This window comes from Salmo salar, chromosome ssa14, assembly GCF_905237065.1.
Source record: "Salmo salar chromosome ssa14, Ssal_v3.1, whole genome shotgun sequence".
Classification (NCBI taxonomy): Eukaryota; Metazoa; Chordata; class Actinopteri; order Salmoniformes; family Salmonidae; genus Salmo; species Salmo salar.
In genome coordinates, this window is record NC_059455.1 from 12,313,466 (window position 1) to 12,329,144 (window position 15,679).

A 15,679-nucleotide genomic window follows, 5' to 3' on the forward strand; every position below is an offset into this window, starting at 1 on the left:
ATACGAAGTGGTTAAAACAGTATGTAAACATTAAAGTGACCGGTGTTGTATGACTATGCACATAGTCTAAGGTGAATGGTAGAGTAACCGGGTGGAGGGCGGCTAGTGATGACTATTTAACAGTCTGATGGCCTTGAGATAGAAACTGAAAAACAGCTTCTCTGTGCCAGCTTTCATGCACCTGTACTGACCTCACCTTCTGGATGATAGAGGAGTGAACAGGCCGTGACTCGCGTGGCTGAGGTCTTTGATGATCTTCTTGACCTTCCTGTGACACCGGGTGCTGTAGATTTCCTGGAGGGCAGGCAGTGATGAGTGATGAGTTGGGCAGACCGCACAACCCTGAGGTTGCAGACGGTGCAGTTGCCGTACCAGGTGATACAGCCTGACAGGATGTCAGCGGTGCATCGGTAAAAGTTTGTGAGGGTCTTAGGGGCCAAGCAACATTTCTTCAGCTTCCTGACGTTGAAGAGGTGCTGTTGCGCCATCTCACCACACCGTCTGTGTGGGTGGACCATTTCATATTGTCAGTAATGTGTATGGCGAGGAACTTTAAGCTTTTCACCTTCTCCACTGTGGATGTGGGCGTGCTCCCTCTGCAGTCTCCTGAAGTCCACGATCAGCTCCTCCGATTTTTTGACGTTGAAGGAGAGGTTATTTTCCTGGCACCACTCTGCCAGGGCCTCACTTCCTCCCTACCCTTACCACCTAGGGGCTAACCATCAAAAAAGTCCAGGATCCAGATGCAGGTGTTCAGTCCCAGGGTCTTTACCTTAGTGATAAGCTTGGAGGGCTCAACGGTGAGCTGTAGCCAATGAACAGCATTATCACGTAGGTGTTCCTTTTGTCCAGGTGGGAAAGGGCAATGTGGAGTGCAATAGAGATTGCGTAATCTGTGGATCTGTTGGTGCGGTATGCAAATTGGAGTGGGGCCAGGGTTTCTGGGATGATGGTGTTGATGTGAGCCATGACCAGCCTTTTCAAAGCATGGTTACAAATGTTGCCACGGGGGCGGTAGTCATTTAGACAGGTTACCTTGGTGTTCTTAGGCACAGGGACAATGGTGGTTCACATGAAACATGTAGGAATTACAGACTGGGTCAGAGAGAGATTGAAAATGTCAGTGAAGATACTTGCCAGCGCATGCTCCGAGTACACATCCTGTTAATCCGTCTGGCCATCCGGCCTTGTGAACGTTAACTTGTTTATAGCTCTTACTCACATCGGCTACGGAGAGCGTGATTATACAGTCGCCCGGAACAGCTGGTGCACTCACGCATGGTTCAGTGTTGCTTGCTTCGAAGCAAGCATAAAAAGGCATTTAGCCCTTCTGGTAGGCTCGCGTCACTTTGTAATCCATGATAGTTTGCAAGCCCTGCCACATCCGACGAGCATCAGAGCCAATGTAGTAGGATTCGATGTTAGTCCTGTATTGAGACTTTGCCTGTTTGATGGTTCCAAGGGCGTAGCGGTATATCTTATAAGCGTCCGGATTAGTGTCCTTCTCCTTGAAAGCGGCAGCTCTAGCCTTTAGCTCAGTGCGGATGTTGCCTGTAATCCATGGCTTCTGGTTGGAATATGTATGCATGTATGGTCACTGCGGGGACAACGTCATCGATACACTTATTAATGAAGCCGGTGACTGATATGTTAAACTCCTCAATGCTGTCAAATGAATGTCAAAAGATATTCCAGTCTGTGCTAGCAAAACAGTACTGTAGCTTAGCCTCCGCTTCATCGGACCACTTGCGAATAGAGCACGTCACTGGTACATCCTGTTTTGAGTTTTTGCTTGTCGGGATGAAAGAGTTAAGGTCCAATTTGCCAAATAAGGGTGGGGGAGAGCTTTGTATGAGTCTCTGGGTGTGGAGTAAATGATATCCAAAGTTTTTATCCCTCTAGATGCACAGGTGACATGCTGGTAGAAATTAGGTAAAAATGGATTTCAGTTTTCTTGCATTAAAATCACCTGCCACTAGGAGCGCCGCCTCTGGATGAGTATTTTCTTGTTTGCTTATGGCCCTATACAGATTGTTGAATGCGGTCTTAGTGCCAGTATTGGCTTGTGGTGGTAAATAGACAGCTACAAAAAAAGAATAATATGAACTCTTGGTAAATAGTATGGTCTACAGCTTATCATGGAGGTATTTTAACACTTCTTTAATATCAGAGATTCCGTACCAGCTGTTGTTAAAGAGACAAGCAACCACCCCTGATCTTACTGGACTTTGCCGTTCTGTCCCGCCGATGCATAGAAAAACCAGATAGCTTTATATTATCCATGTCCTTGTTCAGCCATGACTCCAAGAAGCATAGTCTATGTCCCGTTGATAGGATAGTCTTGAGCGAAGCTCGTCCAACTTATTCTCCAACAATTGCACATTCGCCAATAGAACAGAGGGTAGAGAGGCGATTTATTCATTCGCCGCCATAGTCTCACCAGGGTGTCCGTGCGCCCACCTATATAGCGCAGTCTTCGCCTTCTACGAGTGTCGTGGATCAACGCCACGTCCGGAATAATTAATATGTCTTCCGCCTCCAACTCAGTGAAGTAGAAGTCCTCGTCCAAATCGAGGTTAGTGTTAGCCGTTCTGATGGTCCAGAAGCTCTTTCAGTCATAGAAACGATGGTGGAAACATTATGTACAAAGAAAGTTAAGATCAGCTTTCAAAAAATACCCAAAATAGTACAATTGGTCAGGAGCCCATACAACGGCCGTCATTACACTTTTATTATGTCAATTCCAACTCCCTCTGGGCAAGAAATGTTGGTAAACTCTCCAACCTTTAAAAGACATTACATTCAGAGGTGTCAGTCACTCATCAAAACACTTCTGCCAGGAGAGAGGGGAGAAAAGGGGACGGCTATGACAGCACAGGTGAGAGTCACTTTCAGAAGCACTATTACGAAAGCGCACCTCCCACCCACATAAAAGAAGCAGTGAGAAACCGTCCCTTTCAAACCTGGTGAGAGAGGCATCCTGAAAGGGCCTTGCATTCCTTCCACCTGTGAGCGCCCACGCCACACAAAGGAGCCCCCGCCAGACCAAAGACATCAAAGCTCCCACAGAGCAACTGTTCAAAGTTACATACAAGTCTCCCTGTGGGCCAGACAAAAAAGGAGAGAGTGCACAGGGCTTGGCTATGTGTAGGGATTAGTGTAACAGGAGTCCAAAAACATGAGTTTTCTGAAGCTTGTTTTCTTTGTACAGTTACTCATGGCTTTACCGGTGTACAACCTGCCAACTGGTATTAACAAGGTGAAAATGTGAAGGGTTAAAAACATGACAGCACAAAGGGGCATGCTAGCCGCAGTCGCTAAAGACATACAAAGTGTGTTATGTTTCCACTGCAATAGTTTAGGTCCCTTATGATGCAGTTACTCCGGTAGCAATGAAGTGACGATAATATTCAATCAACAGGATTACTTGTCTTTTGATGAGGGTTCCCAAAATGACTAAACAGAAGATTACAGTTTCCAGTCAACAGTTATCTGACTGACTACCTTGTTACCAGGGTTACAGGTTGTTTACTGAGAGAATTAATCATGTTTTGAGACCGGACCGCATCTCATCATTCATCATTCATTCATGTCTTCTGATCCCTCCCGTCTCAGCCTCCAGTATTTATGCTGCAGTAGTTTATGTGTCGGGGGGCTAGGGTCAGTCTGTTACATCTGGAGTATTTCTCTTGTCTTATCCGGTGTCCTGTGTGAATTTAAATATGCTCTCTCTAATTCTCTCTTTCTCTCGGAGGACCTGAGCCCTAGGACCATGCCTCAGGACTACCTGGCATGATGACTCCTTGCTGTCCCCAGTCCACCTGGCCGTGCTGCTGCTCCAGTTTGAACTGTTCTGCCTGCGGCTATGGAACCCTGACCTGTTCACCGGACGTGCTTGTTGCACCCTCGACAACTACTATGATTATTATTATTTGACCATGCTGGTCATTTATGAACATTTTAACATCTTGACCATGTTCTGTTATAATATCCACCCTGCACAGCCAGAAGAGGACTGGCCACCCCTCATAGCCTGGTTCCTCTCTAGGTTTCTTCCTAGGTTTTTGGCCTTTCTAGGGAGTTTTTCCTAGCCACCGTGCTTCTTTCACATGCATTGCTTGCTGTTTGGGGTTTTAGGCTGGGTTTCTGTACAGCACTTTGAGATATCAGCTGATGTACGAAGGGCTATATAAATACATTTGATTTCCCCCATATCATGCGTAGAGAAATACCTATTCAGGGTAATTGAATGAACGTGAATACCTGATATTAGTTGAATGTCTGGTTGAACATCTAAATGACGTTGCTTTTAATTTACCTGCCAAAGAATAAACACGTCCAAAGAGAAACTGTTTGCCGCAACAGACGGCATGCGTTTGATGCTAATCTAGCTCTAGGAGCGAACAGAGCTTCTTGGATAATCTTTCATCAACAGGAATTCACAACAATGATGGGCCTCATTTGTCAAGCAACCAACACTTAAAAAGACACTAAGCATAATAGCGGCGCAATGACTGGAAGTCTATGGGTAACGCTAGTTAGTACTGGCTCGTTAAAACGACCTGTAACCTCATTGCCAAAATAACCCTTTAACTACTGTAATGACTCACTTTGTGCTCAGTGACCCCAAGCATACTAACTCAATTTTTCACAATTCCTGACATTCACCACTGATTTTAAGAATGTGAAATGTCAGAATAATTACTAGAGTGAATTATTTATTTCAGCTTTTATTTCTTTCCTCACATTCCCAGTGGGCATGAAGATTACATACACTCAATCAGCATTTGGTAGCATTGCCTTTAAAATGTTTAACTTGGGTCAAACGTTTCAGGTAGCCTTCCACAATAAGTTGGGTGAATTTTGGCCCATTTCTCCTGACAGAGCTGGTGTAACTGAGTCAGGTTTGTAGGCCTCCTTGATCGCACACACTTCTTCAGGTCTGCCCACAAATGTTCTATAGGATTGAGGTCAGGGCTTTGTGATGGCCACTCCAATATTTTGACTTTGTTGTCCTTAAGTCATTTTGCCACAACTTTGGAAGTATGCTTGGGGTCATTGTCCATTTGGAAGACCCATTTGTGACCAAGCTTTAACTTCCTGGCTGATGTCTTGAGATGTTGCAATAAATCCACATAATTTTCCTTTCCCATGATGCCATCTATTTTGTGAAGTGCACCAGTCGCTCCTGCAGCAAAGCACACCCACAACATGATGCTGCCACCCCTGTGCTTCACGGTTGGGATGGTATTCTTCAGCTTGCAAGCTTCCCCTTTTTTCCTTCAAACATAACGATGGTCATTATGGCCAAACAGTTCTATTTGTATTTCATCAGACTAGAGGATATTTCTCCAAAAATACGATCTTTGTCCACATGTGCAGTTGCAAACCATAGTGTGGGTTTTTTATGCCGGTTTTGGAGCAGTGGCTTCTTCCTTGCTGAGCAGCCTTTCATGTCAATGTCATGTTATGTCAATATAGGACTCGTTTTACTGTGGATATAGATACTTCTGTACCTGTTTCCTCCAGCATCTTCACAAGGTCCTTTTCTGTTGTTCTGGGATTTTTGCACCAAAGTACGTTCATCTCTAGGAGACAGAACACATCTCCTTCCTGAGCGGTATGACGGCTGTGTGGTCCCATGGTGTTTATACTTGCGTACTATTGTTTGTACAGATGAACGTGGTACCTTTAGGCCTTTGGAAATTGCTCCCAAGGATGATCCAAACTGGAGGTCCACAATTTTTTCTGAGGTCTTGGCTGATTTCTTTTGATTTTCCCATGATGTCAAGCAAAGAGGCACTGAGGTTGAAGGTAGGCAGGCCTTGGCTCAAATGATGTCAATTAGCCTGTCAGAAGCTTCTAAAGCCATGACATAATTTTCTGGAATTTTCCAAGCTGTTTAAAGGCGCTGTCAACTTAGTGTATGTAAACTTCTGACCCACTGGAATTGTGATACAGTGAATTATAAGTGAAATAATCTGTCTGTAAACAATTGTTGGAAAAATTACTTGTGGCATGCACAAAGTAGATGTCCTAACCGACTTGCCAAAACTATAGAAAGGTTAACAAGAAATTTGTGGAGTGGTTGAAAAACAAGTTTTAATGACTCCAACCTAAGTGTATGTAAACTTCCAACTTCACCTGTATATCACAATGTTGAAATATTTTTTATCTAGGGAAGTCCGTTAAGAACAAAATCTTATTTACAATGACGGCCTACCCCGGCAAAACCTGGACGACGCTGGGCCAATTGTGCACCACCCTTTGGACTCCCAATCAAGGCCGGATGTGATACAGCCTGGATTCGAACCAGGGACTGTAGTGACACCTCTTGCTCTGCAATGCAGTGTCTTAGACCACTGCACCCCTCGGGAGCCAAGTGTTGTGGTTGTCAGGAATTTCTGCAGCTTCAATAAAAGGTCAGCTGCTGAATTCACATTTGCATAGGTTAGGCTATATTTTTCCACATTTTGTTGTTACACCCTTAATTTAAAATGTACATTTAGATTTTTGGGGGTATTGGCCTACCTGTAATGTCAAAGTGGAATTAATTATTTTTTATTCAGGCAAAGCAATCAACTTTTTGTTCTGAATACAAAGTGTTATGTTTGGGGCAAATCGAATACAACACATTACTGAGTACTACTCTCCATATTTTCCAGCATAGTGGGGAGGTTTTCAGGATAAAAAAGAAACGGAATGGCGCTAAACACAAGCAAAATCCTAGAGGAAAACCTGGTTCAGTCTGCTTTCCACCAGACACTAGGAGATTAATTCACCTTTCAGCAGGACAATAACCTAAAAAATGCCAAATCTACATTGGAGTTTCTTACCAAGAAGACAGTGAATGTTCTGGAGTGGCAGAGTTTCAGTTTGGACTTGAATCTACAGCAAGACCTGAAAATGGTTGCCTAGCAATGATCAACAACCAATTTGACAGAGCTTGAATTTTGAAAATAATACATGGGTAAATGTTGCACAATCCAGGTGTGGAAAGCTCTTAGAACTCACCCAGAAAGACCCACAGCTGTAATTGCCACCAAATGTGCTTCTACAAAGTATTAACTCAGGGGTGTGAACACTTCTGTATTTAAGTTTCAATACATTTTCAAAAATGTCTAACAACCTATTTTTACTGTAATTATGGGGTAGTGTGTGTATATCAATGAGAAAAAAATGAAGGTAATCAATTTTGAATTCAGGCTGTAAAACAAAAAAGATTGGAAGAAGTCAAGGGATATGAATACTTTCTGAAGGCACTGTACATTAGTAGCAATGTAAAAGTGTTAACCAACACCTATAGTTTGTGAGTTACATTGAGCTGCATGAGGCACGTTCGACCCAAAATAGTGAGTTGGTGTGACTGAGTTAAGCGTGTGTGCGTGCATGCATCCCAACTACAGTGCCGTCATGGAAGACAGAGGACTTCTGACCAGTGATTTATTTAATGAGTGAAAGTATTCCTTTCCCTGCAGATCAAAGGCTGATCTGTGAGGAGCCAGAGATCAGATAAATGTTTTCCATGTCCGCCATTTCCACTGTCCCCGCTACTTACCAGCTGACAGTCCAGACAAATCTGCCCAATTCAAAGGCACCATCGAACAGCCACCTCTTTTACGCTTTCCCTTATTCTTATGGCCCTCTCCCTTACCCTAATTTTACCCCCTCTTTCTCACTCTCCCTCCTATTAACCCCTCTTATCTCTCCAGAGTCTTGTATTTTGACAAATGTCACCTAGTAAAAATTCCTGCTGGTCCCTGAAAGTCACACAGCTGCGCTGGATAGGAAGCGGATCCCCCAGACGCTGGATTGCCAGATTTACCAGAAGAATCCCTTCAGAAATTTAGTAGCCCCCTATAGGGAGAAACTCAACACGGCCAAAATTGAATGCCTGACCGGCAAGTTCAACAGCAGACACAATTTTTTCCTCCACCTGGAGAGACTGCAAATGTCCTTGAATTTAGCTACCCTACTCTGACTGTTGTAGAGTAACTGACGAGAGTGCTTGTGCAAGCTCTTTCAGTGATACAGGATTGTCTGCCGTTCTCCCTGGCAGAGATAAGGAAAAGCTCATTCAGACAGCCAGACCCTCGGATTAAGAGGCCAATTCGCAGGCTGTCACTCAAGCATGGCAGTCAGTGGCTCGTCAAAAGAAAGGACAAAGGTCCTTAAATGGGGAAATCGTGTTTTATTTCTCACCAGGGCAGAATGAAAAGTGGAGAGATCATTTGCTCAGATTGGTTTCTCAATAAAGCACAATTTAAACCCTGTTATTCGTAATCATGAGGAAATGGGAAAGTATTGTGAGAACCCATAACCACATCTACTAAATGACACAAGACGAGCAAATGACTGCAACAGAAGATGCACGTATATCTATGACCATAATGGCATTTCTAAAACACCCCTAGTCACGTAGTGCCGCAGAAAGCACTCAAACTATCCAAAACATCCAGTGGAATTCCGTTTATGTGTTCGCCTTAATGTTATGACAGATGGAGAAGCAATGGAAGAGACCTAGAAAGGAGGTGGGACTGGACATTTTGCAGAAGAATGCATACTCTTTCAGGGCAGCGGAAGTGCACCCAACCACTAACAAACATGACCAACTAACTTTTTCTTAGCGGTCCAAATTAATAAAAAAGGTAACAGTCAGCCTTGAGGTATGCCTCACCAGTTTCTCTTTGAAGACCATTTGTCTGAGCCACTTGAAGTCCAGCGGTTTGAAGGCGGAGAAGACGAATAGCGAGTCCTTTTCGTAGCGCTCAGGCTTCTGAATGGCCCCCTCGGGGTAGGTGATGCGCATCGTGGTCTTGGTGCCCACGTCCTTGCTGAAACCAGTCACAGGAGCCTCGTTCAACCTGCGGTTAGAGAAGAAATGCTATGGGGGCGAATACATTGTGTGTTGATATCATAACATAATCTGCGGCTGGCACCCAGGCTACCAAACTAACCCCAAGTCCATTAAAGTCTAACCAGTGTCAAGAGTTCAAGAGGAGGAACTGACATTCAGCAGAACTATCATCTTTACCCTCTTAACTGGCATCATGTTGCCCTTCCATTGGAAGTAGACTCACCTCACCACAATGTTGTAATCATCTATGCGCGAGCCCAAAGACTTGTTGGCCAGGATACCACCATTGCCCACAATAATGCATCTTTTACAACCAAGACTGGAAGAGAAGAACATCTGAGGGGTTAAAAAGTGTGTCCGCACACGAGTGCGCTACTTAATTCCCATGGCAATTACCTGTCAAGGTCTTCACCCAAGCCATAGTTCTTTGTGGCAGTTAGAATACTGTCTATGATTCTTTCTGCAAAATGAAACGGGAGAGAAAAAGACAGTTTAGATATCAACTACAGTTCAATGTTGTTTGCTAGGTCACAGACAAAATCCCTCATGAAAAGGATTAATAGCTCCTCTTTAATAACAAACTGTCGAGGACTTCAACGCCCAGAAAACAATGTAGCAAGCTAGGTGGTCCTTGGGAGAAGGTCTGGAGGAGAAAACGTTCCTAACAGTTTATTAAAATTACAGATAAGGATAAGCCACAGGCCCAGTGACAGTAAAATTTGAAAACCATCATCCCTTTCAGGACAGATGAATCCGGGTGAAACGGCACTTCAGAAAAGAAAACGCTGCCCATAAAACCCCTCAGTGAGGAATGCCGTTTTCAAACAAGCACATTCTCCCGGTTGAAGTGTGCTGTGCAAGGGCTCTCTCAGTGTGGACGTGGAGCTGGGTCTGGTGGTGTGAGATACGGGGTTGTTTAGCCATAGCGTGCATTCCTGCCATGTTCCAGAGGGTATTCTGGCGGAGTCATGACTCTGGTGTTTAAGACACATTTGTCTTCGACCCCTCCCACCCCCACACAGCCCACTAGCACCTCTTTACTCTTTCCTTCTCATATTAGTCATAGGTCTACCATAGATTGGGAGATTTATATCTAGGTTGTGTGTCCAATTTATCCAACAAGGTAATATCCAAATGAATCACTCGCTTGTATAATCACATTTCAGTTGCGTGCTGGATCCATTTGATAAACAACTGATATGAAATGTCATTAGGCTCAACCACAACCCCATGTAGGCGTCTCCTTTGCTTCTTGCAAGAGTAATGCAGAAGGCTTTATCACGTCTAACGAGCCTCGTGATTAAACAGCACAAAATGAGCAGTGGCCCATTGTTTGGACGCGGCGTCGAAGTCTGGCATCAAGCATCACCCCGGTCAGCATAAACAGAGGACCAGACCACACCCGACTCAATAGGGTGAAATCCCCACCCCCCCACAAAAAAAACTGGGACAGGTTTCTCGAAGAGGAGAGACATGGTGGCTAATTGTTATTAGCACGCAGGATAAACACTTCAGCCAAGTATGTCTAGGCGGCAGCTCAGATAAATTGCCGCTGTCTTGAAGTACACTTTTCTGGTGAGGAAAATCTTCAGCTGAAATGTGGAGGAGGGGTTGGAGATGTCACTGAACATGATCTCAATGTTCTGCTACAGCGTGCTGCTGTAGAGCAGAGTTTACACAAGGTAAAGGGAGACAAGTGAGACTGGACATGAAGAAATACATACAAATTGTCACATCCTGACCAGTAATAGGGGTTATTTGTTATTGTAGTTTGGTCAGGACGTGGCAGAGGGTATTTGTTTTATGTGGTTCGGGGTGGTGGTTTGTTTAGTAGGGTATTTGATTTATGTATTCCGGGGGTTTTTGGGCACTGTTCTATGTTCTGTCTAGTCTTTTGTATTTCTATGTTTTGTTAATTGGGGTTGGACTCTCAATTGGAGGCAGGTGTTTTCTAGTTGCCTCTGATTGAGAGTCCTATATATAGGTATGTGTTTGTTGAGTACTTTGTGGGAGATTGTTCTGTGTATAGCCTTGTGCCTTACAAGCCTGTGATTAGTCATTGTGTTTTCTTTGTGTACGTGTTTGTTTTGGTTCTCCTTCTTGTCCGTTTATAATAAAGAAGATGAGTGCACATTTCCCCGCTGCATTTTGGTCTAAATCCGACGACAACCGTTACACAAATATACCATGCTTATTGAATCATTAGGGATTTCCAAAGAGCATAACTGCACCCAGGCCAGAAATATCTAAACTTTATAATATAGCTATCTATTCTAGGTGTCTTTTAAAGAGAACATAACGGTCTGCTCAGTTCGTCTAGGCCAGTGGTTCCCAAACTTTTATAGTCCCATACCCCTTCAAACATTCTACCTCCAGCTGCGTACCCCCTCTAGCACCAGGGTCAGCGCACTCTCAAAAGTTTTTTTTTGCCATCATTGTAAGCCTGCCACACACACACACACACACACACACACACACACACACACACACACACACACACACACACACACACACACACACACACACGATACACTTATTAAACATAAGAATGAGTGAGAGTTGTCACAACCCGGCTCGTGGGAAGTGACAAAGAGATTTTACAGGACCAGGGCACAAATGATAATAATAATCAATACATTTTGCTCTTTAGTTAACCATCTTACATATAAAACCTTATTTGTTCATCAAAAATTGTGAATAACTCACCACAGGTTAATGAGAAGGGTGTGCTTGAAAAGGATGCACATACAGTGGGGGGAAAAAGTATTTGATCCCCTGCTGATTTGTACGTTTGCCCACTTACAAAGAAATGACCAGTATATAATTTTAATGGTAGGTTTATTTGAACAGTGAGAGAAAAGAATAACAACTAAAAAATCCAGAAAAACACATGTCAAAAATGCTATAAAATGATTTGCATTTTAATGAGGGAAATAAGTATTTGACCCCTCTGCAAAACATGACTTAGTGCTTGGTGGCAAAACCCTTGTTGGCAATCACAGAGGTCAGCCGTTTCTTGTAGTTGGCCACCAGGTTTGCACATATCTCAGGAGGGATTTTGTCTTTGCAGATCTTCTCCAAGTCATTAAGGTTTCGAGGCTGACATTTGGCAACTCGAACCTTCAGCTCCCTCCACAGAGTTTCTATGGGATTAAGGTCTGGAGACTGGCTAGGCCACTCCAGGACCTTAATGTGCTTCTTCTTGAGCCACTCCTTTGTTGCCTTGGCCGTGTGTTTTGGGTCAGTGTCATGCTGGAATACCCATCCACGACCAATTTTCAATGCCCTGGCTGAGGGAAGGATGTTCTCACCCAAGATTTGACGGTACATGTCTATCGTTCCTTTGATGCGGTGAAGTTGTCCTGTCCCCTTAGCAGAAAAACACCCCTAAAGCATAATGTTTCCACCTCCATGGTTGACGGTGGAGATGGTGTTCTTGGGGTCATAGGCAGCATTCCTCCTCCTCCAAACACGGCGAGTTGAGTTGATGCCAAAGAGCTCTATTTTGGTCTCATCTGACCACAACACTTTCACCCAGTTGTCCTCTGAATCGTTCAGATGTTCATTGGCAAACTTCAGACGGGCATGTATATGTATTTTTGAGCAGGGGGACCTTGCGGGCGCTGCAGGATTTCAGTCCTTCACCGCGTAGTGTGTTACCAATTGTTTTCTTGGTGACTATGGTCCCAGCTGTCTTGAGATCATTGACAAGATCCTCCCGTGTAGTTCTGGGCTGATTCCTCACCGTTCTCATGACTTATTGCCAACAAGGGTTTTGTCACCAAGTACTAAGTCATGTTTTGCAGAGGGGTCAAATACTTATTTCCCTCATTAAAATGCAAATCATTTTATAACATTTTTGACAAGCGTTTTTCTGGATTTTTGTTGTTGTTGTTGTTCTGTCTCTCACTGTTCAAATAAACCTACCATTAAAATTACAGACTGAGCATTCCTTTGTAAGTGTGCAAACGTACAAAATCAGAAGGGGATCAAATACTTTCCCCCCCACTGTAGAAGCAAAGCTATGTTGAGTCAACGGGATTCTAATATCCCATAACTCTTTGCAACAACGGGACCGGCTTTTCCAGTTAACAACGGCGCTGGCCTCAGATTTGTGACGACGTTGTCTTAACCTGTATATGTTCGACCTATGAGCAAATTAGAAAGTAAAATATGTGCTATGATTTGTTGATTCAACTCACATTACAAAAAAGTACATTCCATTGCATGAGCCACATCTGTTAACATCATTTGAATGAACATTCTACATTTCCATGGAAATTATTACACCACAATACCAGGCAGACATTGGGATTGTACCCATGAGTATGCCTATGCCAGTCAAATTGCCAGGGTTAGCGGTTCCAAGCCTGTTCTATTCACTCTATTTCTATGTGTGCTGCTCCTGCATTTTGGTCATTCAGTCAGCTGTTCGATATCATTTTATTTTCATGACGGTCTTCATCCATAACAGTTGGTTATTGTGCCAGCCCTACTGCTTCACAATCGAGGAAAGAATGAAGACTTAAGTATTTTGATGCATTTCACCTTTAGGATGGGTGTTGAAGAAAAAGCCATAGAAGTTTGTAGAAGTTCAGAGAAAGTGAAGTGTTGTCTCACTGTCTAGATGTTGCTGTAGCAAGAAACGTCCTGTAATATCCAAGCATCCCATTCTCACCCTCGAACCTTTGCCCCAACCCAGGCAAAAAGGCACAGTCAGTGGCAGTGTGTGTAACCATCAGAAATCATGACAGGAGCAGCGTGAGATCAACCCAAGTAGGCCAGGAGGGATGTTCTGCCAGCTATATATCACCAAGCGTGAAGATGCGCTAACTGGCCCGTGGTGATAAGGATGGTAGAGCTCTGGCACCCTCTTCTCTTTAGCTTACATATCCAGCCCAAATCATCATCTATACACAGTTCCAAAACCACCATGACAAGTTAAAGACATAACCATTGCCATCAATGGGATACATGGAATAATCAAATCTGTCTAACGTTAGACGCACAATTTGTCTTACCTTGTGTTTTGAATCCAAATGGAGGCAAGTAATTGCGGACTTTGGCAAGCCGCTTGAAGTTCCGGTCGAGAAACATGGGAGCTGGCTTCATGAACCTGTGAGAAGAACAGTAGAAAGAAAAACAGGAGAGATTACTGTAAAACTTCAATAAATAGCCTGGCGTTTCAATCGCTGAAGAAAAACGGCACTAATTAGAGACGGGCTCCTATTTGAGCCAAGCGTCTAATTACATAAAATGCACACAGCTTTTGCTCAATAAAATGTTTAAAAGACTACCACACTATTTATTGTGACCCGTATGACCTGTATAAACATTATAACAGCAAATCCATCGCAGATCAGACGTGCAAAGACTAGGCTGCCTACCATACACCTGATTTTGCGCTTCAGCACCATGGAAAAAAAATAATTAGGGACGGAACGGCTAGCAACAATGACAGAATAAAAAATACATGGTTAATGCACATGACCGTGGGAATATCAGAGCTGTGTCCATTGTAACCTCGTCAATAATTATTTTTAACCCAGCGTTTATTTGAAAACGTGTTTATTTGCTGAAATGTGTGCTATTAACCTGTCTGGGCTAGGGGGCAGTATTTTCACGGCCGGATGACAAACGTACCCAATTTAAACAGGTTACAACTCTGGCCCAGAAACTAGAATATGCATATTATTAGTAGATTTGGATAGAAAACACTCTGAAGTTTCTAAAACGGTTTGAATGGTGTCTGTGAGTATAACAGAACTCATATGGCAAGAAAAAAACAGAGAAAAATCCAAGCAGGAAGTGGAAAGTCTGAGAATTGTAGTTCTTCTTTTGATTCTCTATCGAAGCTACAGTGTCTGTGGGGTGACGTTGCACTTCCTAAGGCTTCCATTGGCTGTCTAAAGCCTTCAGAAAGTCATTTGAGCATTCTCCTGTCACTGGGCAGATAATAGGAGCTCAGTTTCTGAGTGGACTTCCTGGAAACAAAGGGATTAGATATGCGCGGTCACGCGAGCACGCCGTTCCTTCTTTTTCTTCTTGAATGAATATGCTATTGTCCGGTTGGAATATAATCACAATTTTAAGTTAAAAATACCATAAAGATTGATTTTAAACAGCGTTTGACATGCTTCTAAGTACGGTAATGGAACATTTCGACTTTTCGTCTCTGGTTCCGCGCTCGCGCGTTATGCCTTTGGATAAGTGAACTGTACGCATGAACAAAACGGAGGTATTTGTACATAAATATGGATTATTTCGAACAAAAACAACATTTCTTGTGGAAGTAGCAGTCCTGGGAGTGCAATCTGACGAAGATCAGCAAAGGTAAGAGAATATTTCTAATACTAATTCTGAGTTTAGGTTGCCACGAACTTGGCGGGTGTCAATAGCTCACCGTGATGGCTGAGCTATGTACTGTGCTTTCTCCGTAAAGCTATTTTAAAATCTGACACAGCGGTTGCATCCAGGAGTAGTCCATCTATAATTCTTTAAATAATTGTTATATATTTTGTCAATGTTTATGATGAGTATTTTTGTAAATTGATGTGCACATTCACCGGACGTTTTGGTGGGAATACATTTTCTGAACATCACGCGCCAATGTAAAATGCTGTTTTTGGATATAAATATGAACTTTATCGAACAAAACATACATGTATTGTGTAACATAATGTCCTAGGAGTGTCATCTGATGAAGATCGTCAAAGGTTAGTGCTTAATTTAGCTGTGTTTTGGGTTTTATTGACACATGTCCTTGCTTGGAAAATGGCTGTGTGATTATTTTTGTCTATGTACTCTCCTAACATAATCTAA

General features: G+C 43.3%; 1 protein-coding gene across 16 annotated transcripts in view; it reads right to left on the reverse strand.

Moving 5' to 3' along the window:
• Positions 1 to 15,679, reverse strand: part of LOC106568968 (CMP-N-acetylneuraminate-beta-1,4-galactoside alpha-2,3-sialyltransferase) — a 104,368-nt gene that overhangs the window by 47,376 nt on the left and 41,313 nt on the right. For 12 of the 16 annotated variants that reach the window (XM_045693903.1, XM_045693899.1, XM_045693908.1 and 9 more), the window contains 4 exons: positions 13,879 to 13,985; positions 9,254 to 9,317; positions 9,081 to 9,176; positions 8,678 to 8,864 (listed from right to left, as the gene is read on the reverse strand). In XM_045693903.1, coding sequence (XP_045549859.1) covers positions 8,678 to 8,864; positions 9,081 to 9,176; positions 9,254 to 9,317; positions 13,879 to 13,985 — 454 coding nt within the window. The remainder of the gene's footprint in view (positions 1 to 8,677; positions 8,865 to 9,080; positions 9,177 to 9,253; positions 9,318 to 13,878; positions 13,986 to 15,679) is intronic. The other 4 variants (XM_045693904.1, XM_045693901.1, XM_014139870.2 and 1 more) reach the window with 1 other exon arrangement.